General features: G+C 36.8%; 3 protein-coding genes across 8 annotated transcripts; all 3 read left to right on the forward strand.

Annotated features, from left to right (window-relative positions):
- Positions 1 to 384: 384 nt before the first annotated feature.
- Positions 385 to 10,719, forward strand: LOC110795163 (uncharacterized). 6 transcript variants are annotated; one of them, XM_022000146.2, is made up of 8 exons: positions 385 to 676; positions 2,750 to 2,891; positions 3,176 to 3,618; positions 5,006 to 5,191; positions 6,031 to 6,138; positions 7,202 to 7,405; positions 7,493 to 9,318; positions 10,053 to 10,719. In XM_022000146.2, the coding sequence occupies exons 2-8, from the start codon at positions 2,816 to 2,818 to the stop codon at positions 10,585 to 10,587; spliced, it is 3,378 nt and encodes a 1,125-aa protein (XP_021855838.2). In that variant the 5' UTR covers positions 385 to 676; positions 2,750 to 2,815; the 3' UTR covers positions 10,588 to 10,719. The 6 variants fall into 6 exon arrangements, with proteins under 6 accessions (XP_021855838.2, XP_021855839.2, XP_056695169.1 ...); XM_022000147.2 differs by having other exon boundaries at positions 2,759 to 2,891; XM_056839191.1 differs by lacking the exon at positions 385 to 676 and adding an exon at positions 1,847 to 1,985.
- LOC110795164 (uncharacterized) lies at positions 783 to 2,234 on the forward strand. The gene has a single exon (XM_022000148.2). The coding sequence runs from the start codon at positions 1,084 to 1,086 to the stop codon at positions 2,035 to 2,037; it is 954 nt and encodes a 317-aa protein (XP_021855840.1). The 5' UTR covers positions 783 to 1,083; the 3' UTR covers positions 2,038 to 2,234.
- Positions 10,720 to 11,500: 781 nt separating the features above from the next.
- On the forward strand, positions 11,501 to 13,939 carry LOC110795162 (uncharacterized). Its single transcript, XM_022000145.2, has one exon. It carries the CDS (start codon positions 12,166 to 12,168, stop codon positions 13,768 to 13,770), a length of 1,605 nt encoding a protein of 534 aa, XP_021855837.1. The 5' UTR covers positions 11,501 to 12,165; the 3' UTR covers positions 13,771 to 13,939.
- Positions 13,940 to 19,697: the final 5,758 nt, after the last annotated feature.

The raw sequence follows: 19,697 nt of genomic DNA on the forward strand, positions 1-19,697 counted from the left end.
AAATATGCTCTTAAACATTCGCCTGCATTTTATTGTAAAGTTAGGGAAACTAATTTTGGCTCCACTTCATTGCATTTGGTACACCTTTTTGTGAATATAACACAATTTCCCGTGCATTATAGTGCTTGTTTTTTTTTTGGTTCTACTACGAGGAATTCCTACCGCCTTCGACGAGTAGACTAATCTCCCGTGGGAGTTTGCATGAGTACCTCGATGGGCATCATCCCTCCCAGTTGAAGTTTTTCCATTCTCAAGGCTCGAAGCCGAGACCTTGGTTAAGGAGCAAGAGATTCTTAACCACTCATGCCAACTTCAATTGGTACATTATAGTGCATTATAGTGCTTGTGCCTGGGCAAGGTTAATGACTAGCAAGTAGCAAGTGGACTCCTCCTGCTTTGTGTTCAATAGCACAATAGCACGCACCACGTTCGCCGAATCACATTTGCGTGAGCTTCAGCCATTTTGGGTGACCATTGGGCCTCTAACCTCTTCACTGCTGCACCAAGAACTTCCCCCAGCTCGTCTCTACACACAGACACCGAAACAAATTCGCGACTTCCTTCAAAGTTTAAATATTCTTCCCGTCATTTCGAGCTGCAAATTTAGCTTCTCTTTACTAGAATTACTCCATTTGGTGAAAACCCAGGACCTCATTTACAGCTTTTCTTCTCAGAGGTATGCAACTAAATCAATTTCATTATTTCAAATTATCTTTTTGTATTTTAATTCTTCTCATTAGGCTGTCGATGCTTATGTGAATTCTTCAATTGTTTGGTTTCTTTCTTTTAAATTAAGCTTAAACCCTAATGTTGAATTTTGAATTCCACCAAAGAAAGGGTTTATTGAGGAATGGCATAGGTGGGAAATAGAGCAAGGAATTGGGGGTCAAATATTACATGGATAGAATTTTATTTGTGGGGCAAAAAAACCTAAAAGATAGATAAACTGTAATTTCTACGTGTATGATTCTGAGCTTTGGAATTTTTTAGGAGAAAGTAGGAATTTGTGAGTTCTATTCATAGTACTAGTGAAGGGTCTTACCACTAACCAATCTGTTGGGACAATTTATAATTGGCAAGCATATGGCATTAGCTTTCGCCTTGCCATTGCCTCGGCAACATCAGCCTCCAATCCGAGGATTAAATTTGGGTCCCCGGTTGTCGTTTAGTGGTCCCCAGTGCGTCCCTATTGTAGCTCCGGCTGCTTCTCTCTCTGACCCACCTCGCCCTGCTGTGATACTCCCTGGTCTGGGGAATAATTCAGGAGATTACCAGAGGCTGCAAGTGAGCTTAGAGGAATATGGGGTTAAGAGTGTAGTTGCTAGAGTTTCGAGGCTGGATTGGTTTAGGAATGCGGCTGGTTTAGTGGATCCCAATTACTGGAAGGGCACCCTTTGTCCTCGTCCAGTTTTAGACTGGTACCTTAATAGGGTGGATGAAGCTGTGAATGAAGCCAAGGAGATTGCTCAGGGAAAGCCTCTTTCTTTGATTGGGCATTCGGCGGGAGGATGGCTTGCACGAGTTTATATGGAGGAATTTGGGAAGTCTGATATCTCATTGCTTTTGACACTCGGAACTCCACATTTGCCGCCTCCAAAAGGCGTATCTGGTGCAATTGATCAGACGAGGGGGCTTTTGAATTATGTTCAAGAGCATTGTGCGAAAGCTGTGTATACTCCTGAGCTTAAGTATGTATGCATTGCTGGAAGATACATCCAAGGAGCTCGGGCATTTGGAAACTCATATGACATAGAGGAGGCATCTCAAGGAGCTGCAGTTGTTAATGTTTCTGAGTCAACTTCGAATGCTGTTACATTTCAGTCCCGCTTTGTTGGTCAGGGGTATAAGCAAGTTTGTGGGCAGGCAGATGTGTGGGGTGATGGAGTTGTTCCTGAGGTATCTGCTCATTTGGAGGGTGCTCTTAATATTAGCTTGGATGGAATATATCACTCTCCTGTTGGTTCAGACGATATATCCAGACCTTGGTATGGTTCGCCAACAATTATTAGCAAATGGATTAACCACCTCCTAGAATGACCAGATGTGGGTGCTTCAATCAAAGTGATAATGTAAAATGAGATTAGCTTTTGTTGGTGCTCTTATGAGCACATTGCTTTCTCATCGCAGCAAGTATTCGTAGATTCATTCATTAATTAAGTAGCTTTTACTCGTATTTCACACAATGATCCCTGTAGTTAAGATCTCAACGGTATATAACAAACCCGTTTTATATTTCTCTCTCTCTCTCTCTCTCTCTCTCTCTCTCCCCCCCCCACCCTTCATTTCCTCTAATTCCCAACTCTTTCTTCAATTTTTCTCTCTAATTCTTCTACTTCCCTAAATCTATCTACAAATACCGACGGGACGACGCGTTAAACCCTTCCCGCTATTGCAAGATTTGCAACGGGCTTGAACAAGAATTATTTTTAGAAATTAATTAATTTGAGGGCTTAGCCTGGCCTGATTATGTGGATGGGTGAACTCTACAATCTCTCATTGAGTAATGATTTTTGAATGAGCTTTTTGTTCGGCTTGTGTTTGGCCGCAATTCTTCTATTCTTTGCCTTGTTTTGCCACCCAGGTATAATTTTATACATCCAGTATTTAATATCAGTATGCCGTGGATCTGTCATTTGGGCATGCTTGTTTGCACCTATGTTCTGGACTTGTCATTGTAATTGTTAGAACCTCTTGCTTCGATAAATGAAGGTAAGCATACAATTGAGTATAACTATTTGCTTACCTTTAGTTTTTGCAGAATATATTCAATTGATAGAAGTGGCTTCAGTTTTGGTGTCAGCATTAAAAGACAAGAATGGAGAAAATTTCTGCTGCCTGGGCAATGGGATGGAGCATTGAGCTTGAGAAAGGCCTTCGGTCTAGAAAACCAGGTAACAGAAAATCATTGTTTAGGTTTATAAATTCACGTGGACATTGCACATAAAGGCATGCCTGTCTGCAGATAAAACCTTTTCTTTATAGCGTGTACTTGTATGTGGTTCTCGCAGATGTCTTAGACTCTTAGCATTTCTAATGAGTATTTTCAAAAAGCTTTTGAGTATGAAAATTGTTGAATATAACGTCTGATTTGCTCATTTGAAGGATATATGTGGTTTATTGTTGAGAAAATTCCTTGATTGACTTGTTTTATCTGCTGACTTATCTTTATTTTCAGGTTATTCTATTGAATCAATAAACTTGATAGGTCCTAGACTAAAGCAGTGGAGTAAGGAGCCACAACCCACATTAGCTGTATATAACATGTATGGCTTAGCTCCTGGGGAGGATAGGGTATTTGCAGATGCAATTCTACTTAGGCTTGCAGATGCATTTGTATCCGGGGACAAAGATACGAAAATCTCGGTCATAAGAGTGCTATTGTCAATTCCGAGGCACTACAAGACAAAAGATAGCCAACCACATGGAATCTTTTCAAACTTGAGCGAGGAAAACAAAATGGAGTTTTTGAGAAGATTTAAAGCGGTTCTTAGTGCTGAGAATGTTGAGTCCAGAGCATTGTCTTTAATTCTGCTTGGATGTTGCGCTGAGCTGGCTTATGATGTTGTTGAAATTAGACATACAATACTATCTGATTTGTTCTCTTGTCATGTTTTGGAGGTGAGGACCAGGTTAGCATCTTCTATTGCTAGATGTAGTTTATCTGGATTCTACCTTATTTTTTGATTGCAGTTTTCTTATACTGTTGCATCTGGTTAAATTGTAACTCTCAATTCTAACATAGTTTAATCTGATATATCAACAGCGGGAAATCTGCTAACACCACCCGAATTTTCTAATGTCTTCTTGACGATCTTGAATCTTTCTTCTTCAGGTTAGTGAGGAGGGTAGTTTAGCACACATCCGTTTCACCTGTTGAGAATGCTCTTAGCGTTTAGTTTCAGTTACATTTCTCCTTAATGTGTTTGCAACAGAGTGAACTGTCTTGTGAGCCTAAGATGTGTCTCTACATGTCACTCTTTTTAGTTTCAAACTTGTTATGTTGCTAGCAGTTAAGGATTTCCTTCTAATTGGTGTAATCACGAAAGACATTGTTTTAACCTCCTCTGTTGGCTATCTGTCAATCAGCATGAGCCCAAATTTCCTATATCAAGTCAGTAATGAAAAACTGATAGTTCAGGTTTCTGTTTAGAGAATCAAATATTTTTCTTTAGTGAGGAAATTAAGGTAGATTTTGACTGGTCATCAAGTCAAGAGCAAGAAAATGCTTGTGCCTTCAAATTGTGGATATATGTATGCTTCAGTCCAGGTTTTTGACTACTAGATGAATGTCAGAACTAGAATGCTTCGCTGAAAACTAGAACACTACTGAACTACTATCTAGTTCGTACTTAAGTAGTGGCAGTGGTTCGACCATGATCGACCAACTCTTTTCCTTTGTACTTCATACAGGTTACTCTGTAAATTAATACTCCTTATATTGTGCATTCCTACTGAATCGCGGAGGTCATGTGTTGTTGTAGTTCTTGGTTAAATTCTCGGACTTGTTGCCTCCAATAACTGCAATTTTCCTTCAAACTCAATAGATCCCATCAACCATCCATCCATCCATCCATCCATCCATCCATCCATCCTTATTTGTTGTTGAGAAGTGGAAACCTGCCACTGGAAGGGTCTATGGCATTGGTGATCATGAATTCATGATGTATTCATGCTATATCCTTTACAAACAAGGTGAGAGGCAAGGGTTACAGGATTTCTCTTAGTAATTAAAAAGAACTTATGTTTTACCTACGAAACATTTTCTCAAATTACATGATCATTTTATGGACATCTGCATGACCTCCTTGTCACAATACCCTTCTCTCTTGCAGATATACATTATTCCATGTGTTTAGATAGTTGTCAAGTTCCTGTCAAAAAGAAAAGAATATAGTTGTGAAGTGGTTGCTTTGTGCAATTTACACAGCCCTAAGCACATATTTTACTTGTCAACATAAAAGACATAAGTCGTAGCTGATGTTTGATTGCCATTGTTCCTTTACAGGTTAAAGCGTCACTGTTTGCAGCTGGGTGCCTTTCAGATTTTTCAGATGACTTTGGGTTTGTTTATTTGGAGAGTCTGATCAAACTTATGAATTCACCGAAAACCTTGCCAGCTCTAAGAATTGCCGGAGCACGGACTTTTTCTAAAATGGGATGCTCAGTTTTACTTGCGATTAAATCATACAAGGTATTTTTTATTTATATGCTCCTTTTGCTTTTAGATAAATGTGCTTTGTCTTATTAATGTCTTCAATTACCCAATCTGCAACATCTTTTATTCATACAAGCCTCTATGGATTAGGTTTCCCCTATTATCAAATGCTGTAACAAAGCGTGAAACGATTTTATGTCAGACAACATATTGTAACTGTTGAAGCTGGTGGAGTTGCATGTACTTTTCTGGTGGGTTGCTCTGTTTATGTAAAGAATTTTACCGATGAACCATGTGCTGAAATTGTCCAAACATGGAATAGTTGCTCATTAGGAGGGATGTGTAGAGCAAGATATGCTAATTAAAGAATGCATTCCCTGTGCATTCAAAATCTTGGCTGCTTGGCAGTCTCAGCAAATCGATTCTCATGTTTAAATTAAGCTGGGTTTTCGAATTTCACCTTGTTGCACCGTACCACAGGTCCACAGCACACTATTTAACCAATGCCTCTCACAAAAGTTTCATCTGTGGTAGGGTCTCAACTTTTCGTTAAAAGAGTTAAGACTATTTAGCAGATATGTTCCGAATTCTTCTTATGGCCACACATTTTTGAACTTTGATAGCCAAACTTACTACCTGCTCACCACACCTTCATGAGAAATCAGCATTTTTTTTTAACAAAGTTGTTTCTTTCTGAAATCTTAGACAACGCTTCATGATTATGAACATGTTTGCAAGTTTCAGTTTAGTCTATCCAAATAATTGTATAGTTTGTATTGTGTGTTGTAGCTATATAGGTGGGGGATTCTGATACTCTAGAAATTCTAGGGCAATGTGGCTGTATGATGAAGCTGTTTATCTGCTATTTGATGCAGGCTGGCGCAGAACTTGTAAGAAACACTCTGGAAGAGGATATATTGGCCACTCTGTTGACCTCTCTCACGAAACTTTCTTTGAAAGCGTCCATTTTGATTTCTGATCAGGTAAACAGTTGAAGTTCCAATGTCAGTATGTCTGGATGTACTACCTCATAGTAGTTCTTCTGTGCTCACTCTGGCCAACTTACGATCCTTGAACTTATGGTAGATAGAGGCATCACTCGATGACTGTAGATAGACTCTAGCTTTCTTATAGGCGCATATCATGGTGCTAACTGCTCAATGTTAATTTGTTGCTCTTTATGTTTAGTGGTTTCCTTCGGTCCTGCAAAAGCCTGTCTAGTTAGGCTGTAAGAATGCAAGATTTGAAAACTTGTGCTTCATTTTGTACTATCCGTTTTTGTCAGTACTGAATTTTGGGAATATGTTGCATCTTTTATGATGGCAAATAATCTGTTTTTAATTTTTTTAATTTTAATACATGCATGGAAGATAATAAGTATTTATTTTGTTGGTCTTGTTATGAGTAGGTTTCAGTCTGACAGTCTAACCAAAAGATTTTGTCCTTTTTGGTCAGACCAATTAACTTTTCAATCCGTGGACTATGGACCGTGGTGCACATAGAGCATGGTGCACCAAAAGAACATATGTACATAAGCAAAAGAACATGACACTACGACAAAAGAACATGCGATATAATATTTCACTTTTTTGTTATAAAAATAATATATTATTTTACTATTTATTAAAAACCTAAACAAAAAAATACTCATGTTCTTTTCTCGTAACCAGATGTTCTTTCAACTATATACTAGTGTTCTTAAGGTGCACCCTGCTCTATGTGCACCATGGTCCACCTTCTAAATTGCGCTTTTCAGGTTCATTATTTTTGTTTTTTTTATTTAATTTGTACTTGAATTAGACTGATTTTGTCCTTTTTGGTCAGACCAATTAACTTTTCAGGTTCATTATTTTTGTTTTTTTTATTTAATTTGTACTTGAATTAGACCGTTTTTTACAAGAATGTTCCTTTGGTTATAACCAAAATACAAATACAGTGGTGCAGCAGTTCATGCTTTATCTTGGTTGTGTAATTACCAGTTCCTGAAGCTTGTTTTTACTCCATTGTCTAACTATTCTATCCATTGATCCTGGCTTCTCTGCGCAGATAGGCCTGCTCAGTTCATTTCTGGCTCAGAAAGCAAGCTTTCGCTTACAGGGAACATTGCTTAGATGCATGCGTAATATTGGCGAGGATGCAGCATGCTTTTTACCTTTAGGCGCTTTTCCATTTCAGAGTTTGTTCAGAATGCTTGACGAACCGAATTTGCCTTCTGCTTTGCGTTGTGAAGTGCTACAAATTTTCCTCAAGGTTAATTTTTTTATTTGATTTGGTTGAGACATTTCCTGTACTTCTTTAACTATCCTGATTGTTTTGCTACTACTGAATTTCTTGTAGATTCTTGCATATGGGTTACCTGATATGCTTTTTATTGCCACTGACAACTTCATGAAACTATTGAGATATGTTGAGGATGCAACTTGCTCTCCAATATTTTCTGTAAGACTCCTAGCTTTTCAAATCTTGGTAAGTATAGCTGATAGGCTGAAGGGAACAGAGAGCTTTGAGGTTAATTCTGTTACTTTCACAACTGGAATTGTGTCAGCTGTGATTGATCAGATAACTCTTTTGGTGAGTCTGGTGCCAGGTGGTATTTCTAGCTCTGAAGTAGAGCAAGAACTGGGAATCATGCTCAAACTGCTACTTTTACTGTTTGAGAATCATTCAGAATTAGGTTCTTTCATAGTGGATAAACTACATACTGTTATCAAGAACATGGTAAATTCGCAAAACACGCCTTCATCTTCAATACAGGATTCTGAGGTACACAAAGTTGTTAATACATCAAAGCAAAATTGTTCTGTGAGTGTATTGATGTTTTACATCTACAGATTTTTGGTGGCCTTCCTAGAAATTCTGGATGATTTTAGTGCTTCTAGTGAAATAGTTAGCAAATTGAAACAACTGGTCTCCTCTGTTTGTGACAGTAATTTATTTGATTGTTCTACCCACACATTCTTTGCCCTTCTTCTGCATGTCAATTGGAACTGCCTTTCATCTGATAACAAGTATAGCAATTTCGTTCATGGACTGAGTGGATCTCCTAGTACATTGCTTGAGAGTGAAGCACTCATTCATGTATGCGCAAAAAACATGCTTACAGGTGGGGATAATTGGCGTGCCTACAAAGCTGGAAGATATGCTGCCTGTGAGGGAGAATGGGATGTGGCTAACTTTATATTTCAGCATCTAGAAGCAAAGGTTCAGTCTAAATTTTGCTGTCAGTGGTTAAAATTCTTAGTTCAGTTCACCCATTCTGAGAAGACTGTCAAAGTGCTGCTTCAGAAAGCGTCGTGCTGTTTGCCTCTGGACCATGTCTTGGTGCCATCTGCTGTGGATGATATCATCGGAAAACTTGTTGATTCCCTTGATAATGTTTCTTCATCTGACAAGATTTTGGAAGTCATTTCTTTACAAACACAAACCCTTTGTTTCCAAAGATGGTTCATGGCCTTAAGATTTAAGGTTTTACTTGTATTTGTGGATATATTTAAACTCTTAAATGGTTGTCTAGTTTCCAAGGCTGGCTTGGAGAGTAATAGGCACATTGGGGGAAGTGACGTTACTGATGGAAAACCTATTTTTCAAAAGATGAAAGACACGATGTCTTATTTGGTTGGAGTATCTGCAAGACTAGCTAGTATTGCAGAGGAATATGATTTGATTTCCTCATCTTTTGTTGACTTGGATTCCAAAAGCTTGAATGTAACTTCAGCCCTTGCATTCAGTTGTTCCATGTTGGCCTTCTGCACCGACTTTACTAATCTGACTCCTAGTCCACCTGCTTTTGGCGAGCTGAAAAACGAATCTGGCTATCGCCAGTGTGTTATTATCAAAGATTTTGCTGTGCGTTTGTGGCATATGGACTCAGAGATCAGTATGGATCTCCTGTCACTATTAAAAGAATATAAAGTGCATGAGAGATCATTGCATTTACTTCCTGGATTTGGGACACCAAAAGTTAATCATTTCTCAGACGATATTCTAACATTGTGTATATCCAGTATCAGAGGGTTAATTGGATGCCGAAATCCTTGTGTGAGTGTTGAAAATGAGGATACAATGTGGCAAGTTTACAAGGATCGTATGCAACTCCTGTTAAGTATAGTCGAAGCATGGATGCATATCCCTTTTCGGATTCCCAAGTATTTCTTCAGATTAAGGTATGATGATACTGCATTTATTGATGTATAACACTTATCTTGTTACTCATGCTGTATGAAGTGTTAGCTGACAACTTTTGTTATAATGGTAGTCTTCGGTATGATCTGAAATTATCGTTTCAGACCTTATGGAAGTTCTTACTGTGTCCCTCACTTTAGTGTATTGTGATGAAGTGTGAAGCGTTAGTCTCGCAGTATCATGAGATGCAGGATAAGACCTATGTGAGGCAGGACTTATGGGAATGGGAAGCATTACACCACGTTTAGCTTTGCTGTATATTTAAAACCACAGGGCACTAGTATTGTGTTGGTTCATTGAATTATTGTTCACAAAGAGGCGTCAAGGCATTTAGAATGGAGGTGAAGGAAGGATATAGACGCCAGAAAGGTGTTTTCACTTCCAATCTTTCTAACTTTTGAAGACTAATTTATTAAAAAGGGGAAGGAAATCAAATGTCTACATTTCCCTTAGCTTCCCCCAATCCACATTAGAACACAGGACAATAGTTCCATAACCCCCACCACCTTGCTTTTCGTGCAATGCTCTCTTCCAAAAACACTGTTAATCGATATGAATGTGTTTTGAACAAATATAGTTAGTTCATTTTGGCTTGAAGTTGGTCACAATATCTCTGATTGTTATTAGTTGTAAACAGCCAGATCATAAACTTCTTTACAATGCAGTGAAATCAAAATTTGAATATTTTAATTATTATTGTTGACTTAATTTTCAGGCCTACAGTGGGTTGTTTGCTTACTTGTCAAAGTGCTGGAAGTAGAAAACAAAATGAGATATGTGTCAGACGGGGATCGCACCTAGCTCTGAATCTGTGTATTCAGCTTAAGAATGTGACATCAGATGTCTGCTCAAGATTCACCAAGATACATTGCATCTTTTCTTGTAAAACAAGACATAATAATGGACAGTCGAGTGGAGAAGAAGGGTGGACATGTTATCAAGCATCAGAAACTGAGACTTTGATAGATTTGAATAAGAAATTGAAGTGCCATGTCTTGAAGCAGACCAGAGAATTCATCAACAACTGTGACAGTGAGATGATAGAGACGTGTGTATGTTTCGAAACAAATGGTGCAGCACAAGGGTTCTCGACCTGCTTGCTGGATGTTTCTGCTTTTCCTGTTGGTTCCTACACAATTCAGTGGCATAGTGGTGGTGTAGATCATCAAGGAGCTTTTTGGAACTTCCTACCACTTAATTCTTTCCCTCAGTTCAGTGTGACTGAATTATCTTCCGAAAAAAGGTGTTAATGTAATTTTTTTTTGATTGTAGTAAGTAGAAACTAGTTGAGATTACGCGACAGAAATGTAATGTTGTTGTACAGTTTTTTAATACAGGGTAGATGTGACTTGTGTGCTCTTCAACAAGAACCCTTTGTTCTCCTTTCATCTTATTTGCAGTATTTCATATGTTTTTTCAACGATAATCAAGTCCAGATGTAATAAGAGTTAAATTACATAGTTCAATTAATAAGTACTCCCTCCATTCCTAAATGATCTTCCTATTTGGAGTTTGGGGTGGAAAATAAGAAAATGAAATCTTGTAATGATTGAGTGTAAGAATAATGATTGGGTGTAAGAGAAAGTAATAAATAAATGAAGGAAAGTAATAAAGAAATGAAGGAGAGAGAAGATATTTTGTTTAAAGTAATAAAAAATCATAAAAGTGGGGTTGGGTGGGTGAATGGGGAAATGTGAATGAATTAAATAAAGAATGATGGGAAATTTATGGTAAAAAGTCATGTCTAAAAATAGAAACAGGAAGATCATTTAGGAACGACATTTATAGAAACAGGAAGATAAAAAAGGAATGGAGGGGGTAGTATGTAAGTTGCAAAGTGTACGTATAAGTTTTGATGACTAAAGATCAAACTCATACTAGGCTTCGTTTGGAATTAATTATCACGGTAGTAATTTAGACTTATTTTGAGAAAATTTTCAAGTTTTTATTATTTCTCTATTGCTTACATACACTTGAAATTTTCCTAACAATTACCTAATCACGTGTCATAATTTTCATAAAATTAGAGCATTTTACTAACACTCCTACTTATTATTATGAAAAGAAATTTCTCCATATATAAGAATAATATTTTTTCCATTAAAAAATAAGATCAAAAATACATGTTAAAAAACAAAAATAAAACGATATTTTTTTTATTTAATGAAATTCCTTCCTTCATTGAGAAAATATCCACTCTGGTGGACCAATCCCACTTTCCTTTAATTTTGATGTCGGAAGTTACTCCATTATCCAACCAACAGCTGTGATTTTGAAACTCTTCTGAATATCTTTCCATTATTATTTCTTTCTATTTTTAATACTTTTTCAAAAAATATGTTCGTCACCCTAATAATTTGACTAAAAAAATGGCGAAATCATACTTTTGAGAGGAAAGGGAAAGATTAGTTGGGCAACTTAATTCGAATATTGTTTTCATGACACAATCTTGCTTATCTGAATTGGTTGGGATTTCTTGCCTCATCGGAAGTTTCTAAGGTTCAATATTTTCTTCTCCTTTTACCATTTCTGCTATTATTTAGCAAACAAAATAGATTGTGGTTGCCCTTTGTTCTTGAGTTTTGATAAATATAGTTCATGTTTATTTAGATCTGCATAAATTTGTTTATTTTTCTTTTTTCGCTTCTGGGTTTGATTTGAGTATGTAATTGGTTTGTACTCAGATGGGATTTTGATAAATTACTTGATAATTGGTAGAAGGGTTTTTGTTTTTAGGGTTGGCAATTTTGTTTTTGGGAATTATCATGATATTTTAGTGTTGGAAAGCTGAATTTGAGGTAAAAGGGTGCTTAAATTTTGATCTGAGAATGGCTAACAATGAGGTTTTAATAAAAGAGGAAATTGAAGAAGTTAGAGTTCCTAAATCAAATACTCTTAGTCCTCTTAGTAGCCCAACTCCTCCAAAGGAGAACCAAATTGATGGGACTCCAACTCAAACTCCAAGGAATAAGAGATATGCCCTATTAAGTAGACCATCAAGCAAATTTTGGGAGATTGCAGCATGGAAAGACGAGGCTTCTCGTGCTGTATCATCTCCTAGTAACAATAGTTTACGAGGAAGAATAAGCGAGTTAGCACACAAAATCAACTGGGAATCTTTAAAGAAAACTTCCAAAGAGTGGTTTAGAAACCCTATGAACTTGGCTTTGTTTGTGTGGATAACCTGTGTTGCTGTTTCTGGGGCGATTTTGTTTCTTGTCATGACTGGAATGCTAAATAGTGCCCTACCTAAGAAATCTCAGAGAAACGCGTGGTTTGAAGTCAATAATCAAATCTTGAATGCTCTTTTTACACTCATGTGCTTGTATCAACACCCTCAAAGATTCTATCACTTGGCATTACTCTTGAGATGGAATCCAGAAGATATATCTAAGCTTAGAAACATTTACTGTAAGAATGGTACTTACAAACCCCATGAATGGGCACATATGCTAGTTGTTATTCTTCTGCTTCATTTGAATTGTTTTGCTCAGTATGGCCTTTGCGGTCTTAACTTGGGATACAAACGATCTGAACGGCCTGTACTTGGAGTTGCGGTTTGTATTTCATTTGCCATAGCTGCCCCGGCTATAGCAGGAGTTTACACAATTCTTAGCCCCTTAGGTAAGGAGTATGCATATGATGAATCTGTTGATGAGGAAGCTCAAGTTCCTATTACTGCAACAAATGGAAGTTTGAATAGTTTAAGGTCAAATTCACTAGAGAAGAGGCGATCCTTTGTGGTGAGAGAAGATGGGAAGATTGTTGAAAATCGACCAAAATGGATAGGAGGACTTTTTGATTTGTGGGAGGATATTTCTGTAGCCTATCTCTCACTATTTTGCGGCTTCTGTGTTTTTGGATGGAACATGGAGAGGTTAGGATTTGGAAATAGGTATGTTCATATTGCAACTTTCATCTTGTTTTGCTCTGCCCCGTTTTGGATTTTCAATTTGGCTGGCCTCAATGTTGATGATGATAAGGTTAGGCAAGCTTTAGGACTTACTGGGTTTGTACTTTGTGGGTTTGGTTTACTGTATGGTGGTTATTGGAGGATACGGATGAGGAAGAGGTTTAACCTGCCTGGCTATACATCTTGTTGTGGAAAACCTGCTGTTTCCGATTGCTTTTTGTGGTTGTGTTGTTGTTGGTGCTCACTTGCTCAGGAAGTTCGAACAGCAAATTTCTATGATATTATTGAAGACAAGATGTTCAGGAAAGTACAAAATGGAAATGATGAGCTCTATGAAGATGGTGAAATGACCAACATCACCAATTTGGAAACAAGCTCTCATACTATTCCATCTGTTGACCCCGTGATCACAACAGCTAATCCCAGTTCAGGAAGGATGGAAGACGACTCACTAAGGGAAGGTATGTCGAAACCCATGACACCACCATCTCCCTTAATGATTGACAGAGAAGGCAATTAGCCTGGCCATATTCACAATTGTATAGGGATGCAATGTAATATGTTTTGAGGTATTCATTCGTGTAATTAATATGCAATTTTACTATAGACCTGAGATGGAATCACCAATTTTGTGTTTAAGAATAGAAGCATGCTTCATATGAATTCCATATTTTATCCCTTTTCTTGAATCTCTTTAATGTAAATTTTAAAGCTTGCTGCATTATTAAACAAATATTCCGTAATTTGAGAATAAGATTACACAACACTGCATATTCCCAGTATGTTACTGCTGGACTGCTGGAATGGTTTGTGTTGGTGTATCTTACTTCGGTTGGAACTTTTTCTGTATGTTTAGTTGTATTGTCTGAGTTTACAATTTTTCTTTGAGTAAGATAGTATTTTTATTACAGTTTATATGGTTATTGAAGTTAACGCGTGTTTGGAATCAGTGCTGCTAGCCTGATAGTGTACTAGAAAGCCTAGTATCAGCAGCTTAAGTAACAGAGAAGTTATGCTCCAGAAACACAAAAGCAGAGAGCATGGCTTTTCCCAACTCCATCTTGTGTCCCAAAATGTCTGTATGAAGAAAGATTGTTCAAAAACAATTCTGTTTTCCATTGCCCAAAACCCAACACCAGGTTCTAAGCCGAAAACCCAATATGTAGTTCTGAAGCAGACTAGCATTATGAGCAGCAAATCTAGGGAAGGATCCTCACACAAACATGGATGTTATTCTGACGAACTTAACAGTCCTGAGTTTCTGCAATTCCTTCTGCACCACTGCTGCTGCTTCTTTAGATTCTTGTACTACCAGTAGCGCAGTTCGTTCTGCACCACTTCTGATGCTTCTTTACATCCTTTTACTCGCAGCAGCTGTCAAAAACTGAATGGAAATGATTAGTCGGAGTAACCGAAATCACTTCCCCAAGCTGAAGCAAGTTGAACACCCTGCTATTTTTTGTTGAAATATTGATGCAAATAACATACTCCAATATTTGCTCGGTTTTTATTACCTGCTTGGTGTTCTGCTGCTGACAGTACTACATTTATTTTCTAGATCATAGTGTCTCGGATTAAGCTAGCGTGAGATCATCTCAACCAAAAGTCAGTCCAATGCAAGAATTTAATTGAGTTTTACTAGCGAGTCTAACGTCAGGTCCCACTAGCACTAAAAGGACATCGTCGGCAACAAGATCTGAAGAGGTCTAAATATATGATAGGTTGTTAGTGACTTAGTGGTAGCTAAACACTCTTAATGACTAATGAGTTGTTAAAAAAGGTTAGGGAAGTACGGAGTAATACTCCCTACGTCCAACCAAACAACCACTTTGTTTAAACTAGTTTTATTTTGACAAACAAGTACTCCAGGAAGTATTTAACTTGAGATACTTCATTTTGGTTTCCATCTTTAATCAACTTTTCGAGTTTGGGTCTTGGAAACACAATGGCATTTGATAGAAGTGGCTCAAATCTAAATTAGTAAAAGGCTAGACTCTCGATTGCCGGGGTAAGATATAGACCTGATCAAGACCAGCCCGTCCCAGCCCGCCCGATTTTTTTTGCGGGTTTGGGCAGAATTTTCCGGCGGCCAAGCCCAAAATTTTAAATTTTTGGACGGGTTTGGGAAACACAAAACTACACTTTTTAGTTATAAATTTGGCCCGACTCAAAAATGGACCGAAAAGCCCAGTATATTAGGCTCGAAAATAGCGGGTTTGGGCACAATTTTTTGACCCGAATCTTGGCCCAACACAGCAGGCTGATTTTTTATGCCTAGACCCGGCCCGAACCCGCCCCGCCATTTGATCAGGTCTAGTAAGATACCCTTGAAAGCGGCTCTCAACTTAAGGACGCCCCATAGATAGTTCTCTATCATTGTCCATTAAAAGAAAAACAATCAAAAAATGAAGATTAGACAAACGTGGTACGCTGAATAGCCAGCAGCTCACACTACGTTGGCTTATGTGAAGCTACGTAGATTACTAATTAGTCAATTTCAACATCAAAACAGCTCACAGTGTCACATACCACAATAATTCACACAAAAAAAGATCTCTCGAACGAACTCTATCTTAAATAATTGGATCATCTAAAACCACAAAAACAAACACATTTCTAAATGACAACTTGTTCCGCGTACCAAGAACTTGGGAGCCTACAACTTGCCTCTTCCCCCTTGCTATAAATACAAACTTCATTCACCATTTTATATCAATCGGACAAATACTTTCTTCCCTACATAATACATGCACTACATAATTGCTCCCCCGGTTATTCCCTATGTTTTTTCGAGTAGTACTTGGACTAGTTGGTAAGGATTTCGGCTAATAACCTATTATGGACTTGTGGTCCTTAGAGGTGGGGATTCTCTTCTTCTTCTTCCCATACCCAAGAGTCTAGCCTATGTTGCTGAACTGGTTTTCCTGTGAAAGATATCAGCTTAGCAATAAGATCGTTTTTTCATACAAGAAAAAAAGTAAATTGAATAAAGTTTATCCCCGTCCTAAATTTCTTGTCTAGCTTCCTTAATGTTTTTGTTTGGTCAATTATAGTGTGAGATGATTCATATCACTAGACCAAGAATGTTATGTATATTATCCCAAAAAGTCAAGTGACAATGATGAAAGACGACTATGAAATGAAAAATGTTATATTTAGGTACCCTTTTAAAAAATGTCACTCTATGATTAATTTGTTTAGTTAATTATAAGAGTTACGTGTTTTATATCATCATGTACATATCCTATAACTCTTGGATCAAGTCACTTATAGTCATATCAATTTGTCAATCATATTGACTTATCATACATTCGTACCATAACGGTCTCAGGCGAATGATCCTCTGTTTTTTTTCCCTGGCTGAATAGAATAGTCACAACCTGATTATTGTTGATATTATGGTGGTATCTGCATCATTTAATTGACAAATTACAAATGTCCCACCACTCAAAGGTTGGATGTGTTCATTGGTAACTTTAAGCCATCAGTTTTTTTTTTTTTTTTTTTTTGACGGGTAAGCCATCAGTTTCTTAAATGCAAACAAATTAACAAATTAAAATAGTCGTCCAAGTATTCGATCATTAACTTAATACAAAAATGATAAACTTAAGTTTTCATTACGTGACAATTGACAAGCATTATGGATTATCAACTACGAGTCTACGAGTAGTATTAGTCGAAATAATCAAACTAAAGGACTAAAATTGTGATGGAAATTCATTGTGGCGATTGGCGGCGTTAATAAGAGGGTGATTGACTGATTGGTTTGTTTTTAATACAATATACTTGTAATTGTATGGTTGTACTTCATACATTATTACATTATTACGTAGTACTGTAGTCTAAGCACACGTATTAGGATAAGGCGTATTATTATATTCATGTGGTATATATCGGCTTCATTGTTTTCACAACATTCAATTAAATTGATTGATTTTAAGTTACATGTTTTAGATTCAAGTGGTATCAGCTTCGTTGTTTTAACACATTATAATGTACTCCCTATTTCATGGAATACTCGCCCCGCTTCTATATATTAAATTATACTAAAACAGACAATAGGAGTGACACGTTTCACTTCCTTGTGAAATATTTTCCCGCCTAAAGTTTTTTCTTTTCTATTTATTTATTTTATTTCAATTAAGTTTTATGGAAAATTAATATTCAATATTTTGACTAAAATTTTATCATTTCCTATTTATTTAATCTTCAATACGGAGTATAATTTTTCAACTATGATTAATTTTGTTTCTCCGAAATTATTGGTAAAATACAAACTTTTATATAAGGAGGTCTTACACAAAAGACTACATTGGTGTCATATAAGTTAAGCAATGGAACTAATTAGTTAAATAATGAAATCAATTAGTTAAACAATAAAACTAATTAGTTAAGCAATGAAACCCATTAGTTAAAAAATAGAACCAATTAGTTAAGCAATCAAAGTAGCCTTTTCGGTAAGGCGGTCTTACACAAAAGTTGTCGTTTGTAACGTAAAATATATCATAGCTTTATTAATCTATTGAAAATCTGCAAGATCGTTTGTACTCCGTACTACTTAATTTTGAATATTTTTTTGTTACTCAAATATTTTACAAACAAAAGGTAAAATAATTTTTTTTTTTCATATCCGTGCGTGCACGGGATTTAATCTAGCTCTTTATAAAAGTTGTCCCGGAATACTTGCCCCGTTTCTAGAATAACATATTTTTTTAATTTTATATTGTTTCTCTCACTTACCTAAAGTCTCGCTTATAAAAGATCATTAAAAAAAATCATCCCACCCCCCACCGCTCTCAAAAAGTTGACACATTTTTTCACTAACTATATTAAAAAAAGATACTCTACCACCTAATTAAAAAATCAACATGCCTCTTGTGTGACCAGTCACACCATCAACTTGATGGTGTGACGCGAGCGCTCAACTCCCTCGCGCGCAATTACTATGGAGAAAGTTATGTTACTTGACTTTCTATGTTGGTGTTACTTATACATTGTATTCGCTGTTACTTTTCGTGTGTTACTGCAGTTTCTTTAATTTCATGTCAAATCGAGGATTTCTTGTATATATTGGTGTTACTTTATTTTTTATACTGGTGTTACTTATACATTGTATTCACTGTTACTTTTCTTGTTTTATTGTAGTTTCATGTTAGAGGATCCTTGTATAGACTGGTGTTACTTGACTTTCTATGCTGGTGTTACTTATACATTGTATTCGTTGTTACTTTTCTTGTTGTATTGCAGTTTTTTGACCTTTTGTTGGTGTTACTTATACATTGTATTCGTTGTTACTTTTCTTGTGTTATTGCAATTTCATGTTAGAGGTTGCTTGTATAGATTGGTGTTACTTGACTTTCTATGCTGGTGTTACTTATGCATTACAATCGCTGTTATTTTTCTAATGGTTTTATTGCTGGTTCTTGAATTTATGTTAGAGTTTCCTGGTATAGACTGGTGTTACTTTTGGTTATTGTAGTTTATTCAATTTCATGTCAGAAGTTCCTTGTATAGATTGGTGTTACTTGAATTTCTATGCTAATGTTACTTATACATTGTATTCGCTGTTATTTTTCTTGTTTTATTGCAGTTTCATGTTAAAAGTTTCTTGTATAGACTGGTGTTACTTTATAGTTTATTTTCTATCCTGGTGTTACTTTTAGATTCCGTTAACCAACGTGTGGTCTTTAAACATGTTAGGCTTTTTATAAGTGTGAACACGCCACACCATCGAGTTGATAGTGTGACAGGTCACAAATAAGACTTGAGATTAAAAAATAAGTCAACTAAATTTGCCATAAACTATGTGTTGATCAAACCGGTGCGAGAATTCCGGGATGGTGGGAGTTATTTAATACTTTGTATATTTGTTGATGAGGTAGTACCGTAGTAGTAATCGGATTCAAGCCGGAATTGTCGGGTTGTACACAAACCCCACCTCCTACAGGACTCGGAACAGATTTTTCACTTTCTCGTTGGCTCGAGTTGGATTCGCAGTGTATTGGCATCTGTACATATAAGCATGTACTTCCTCCGTCTTTTATTACTCGCAACATTTGTTAGTTTCACGCATGCCGATGCACAACTTTGATCATTTATATCTTAAATTCTCTTTATGCAAAAATTATAAAAAGTTGATATTTTGAAAATACACATTGAGACGAATCTAACAAGATCCAACATGACTATGTTTTATCTTATATAAAAAACACTACGAATAGTCAAAGTAGATTATATAAATAGTGGCAAAAGTCCAAACGTTGCGAGTATTAAAAGACGGAGGAAGTATAAGACTATAAGATTCGATCTCATGTTTCACGTAACCAAAACAATGCAATTGATCATCAAACCCAAGCCACGTACGAAAAGGTGGGGTGGGATGGGACTTGGGGCATAGCATAATGATATCAGCAATCTAAACCCCATCACTTAGTGGTCCGTTTTAGC

Source organism: Spinacia oleracea, chromosome 1 (genome assembly GCF_020520425.1).
Source record: "Spinacia oleracea cultivar Varoflay chromosome 1, BTI_SOV_V1, whole genome shotgun sequence".
Lineage (NCBI taxonomy): Eukaryota > Viridiplantae > Streptophyta > Magnoliopsida > Caryophyllales > Amaranthaceae > Spinacia > Spinacia oleracea.

What these genes read in the sequence shown, in the direction of transcription:
- LOC110795164 (XM_022000148.2), top strand. Translation starts at nt 1,084, where the DNA reads ATGGCATTAGCTTTCGCCTTGCCATTGCCTCGGCAACATCAGCCTCCA.
- LOC110795163 (XM_022000146.2), top strand. Translation starts at nt 2,816, where the DNA reads ATGGAGAAAATTTCTGCTGCCTGGGCAATGGGATGGAGCATTGAGCTT. An exon ending in TGCTACAAATTTTCCTCAAG is followed by an intron (nt 7,406 to 7,492) that starts GTTAATTTTTTT and finishes AATTTCTTGTAG; the next exon opens with ATTCTTGCATATGGGTTACC. An exon ending in AAGTATTTCTTCAGATTAAG is followed by an intron (nt 9,319 to 10,052) that starts GTATGATGATAC and finishes CTTAATTTTCAG; the next exon opens with GCCTACAGTGGGTTGTTTGC.
- LOC110795162 (XM_022000145.2), top strand. Translation starts at nt 12,166, where the DNA reads ATGGCTAACAATGAGGTTTTAATAAAAGAGGAAATTGAAGAAGTTAGA.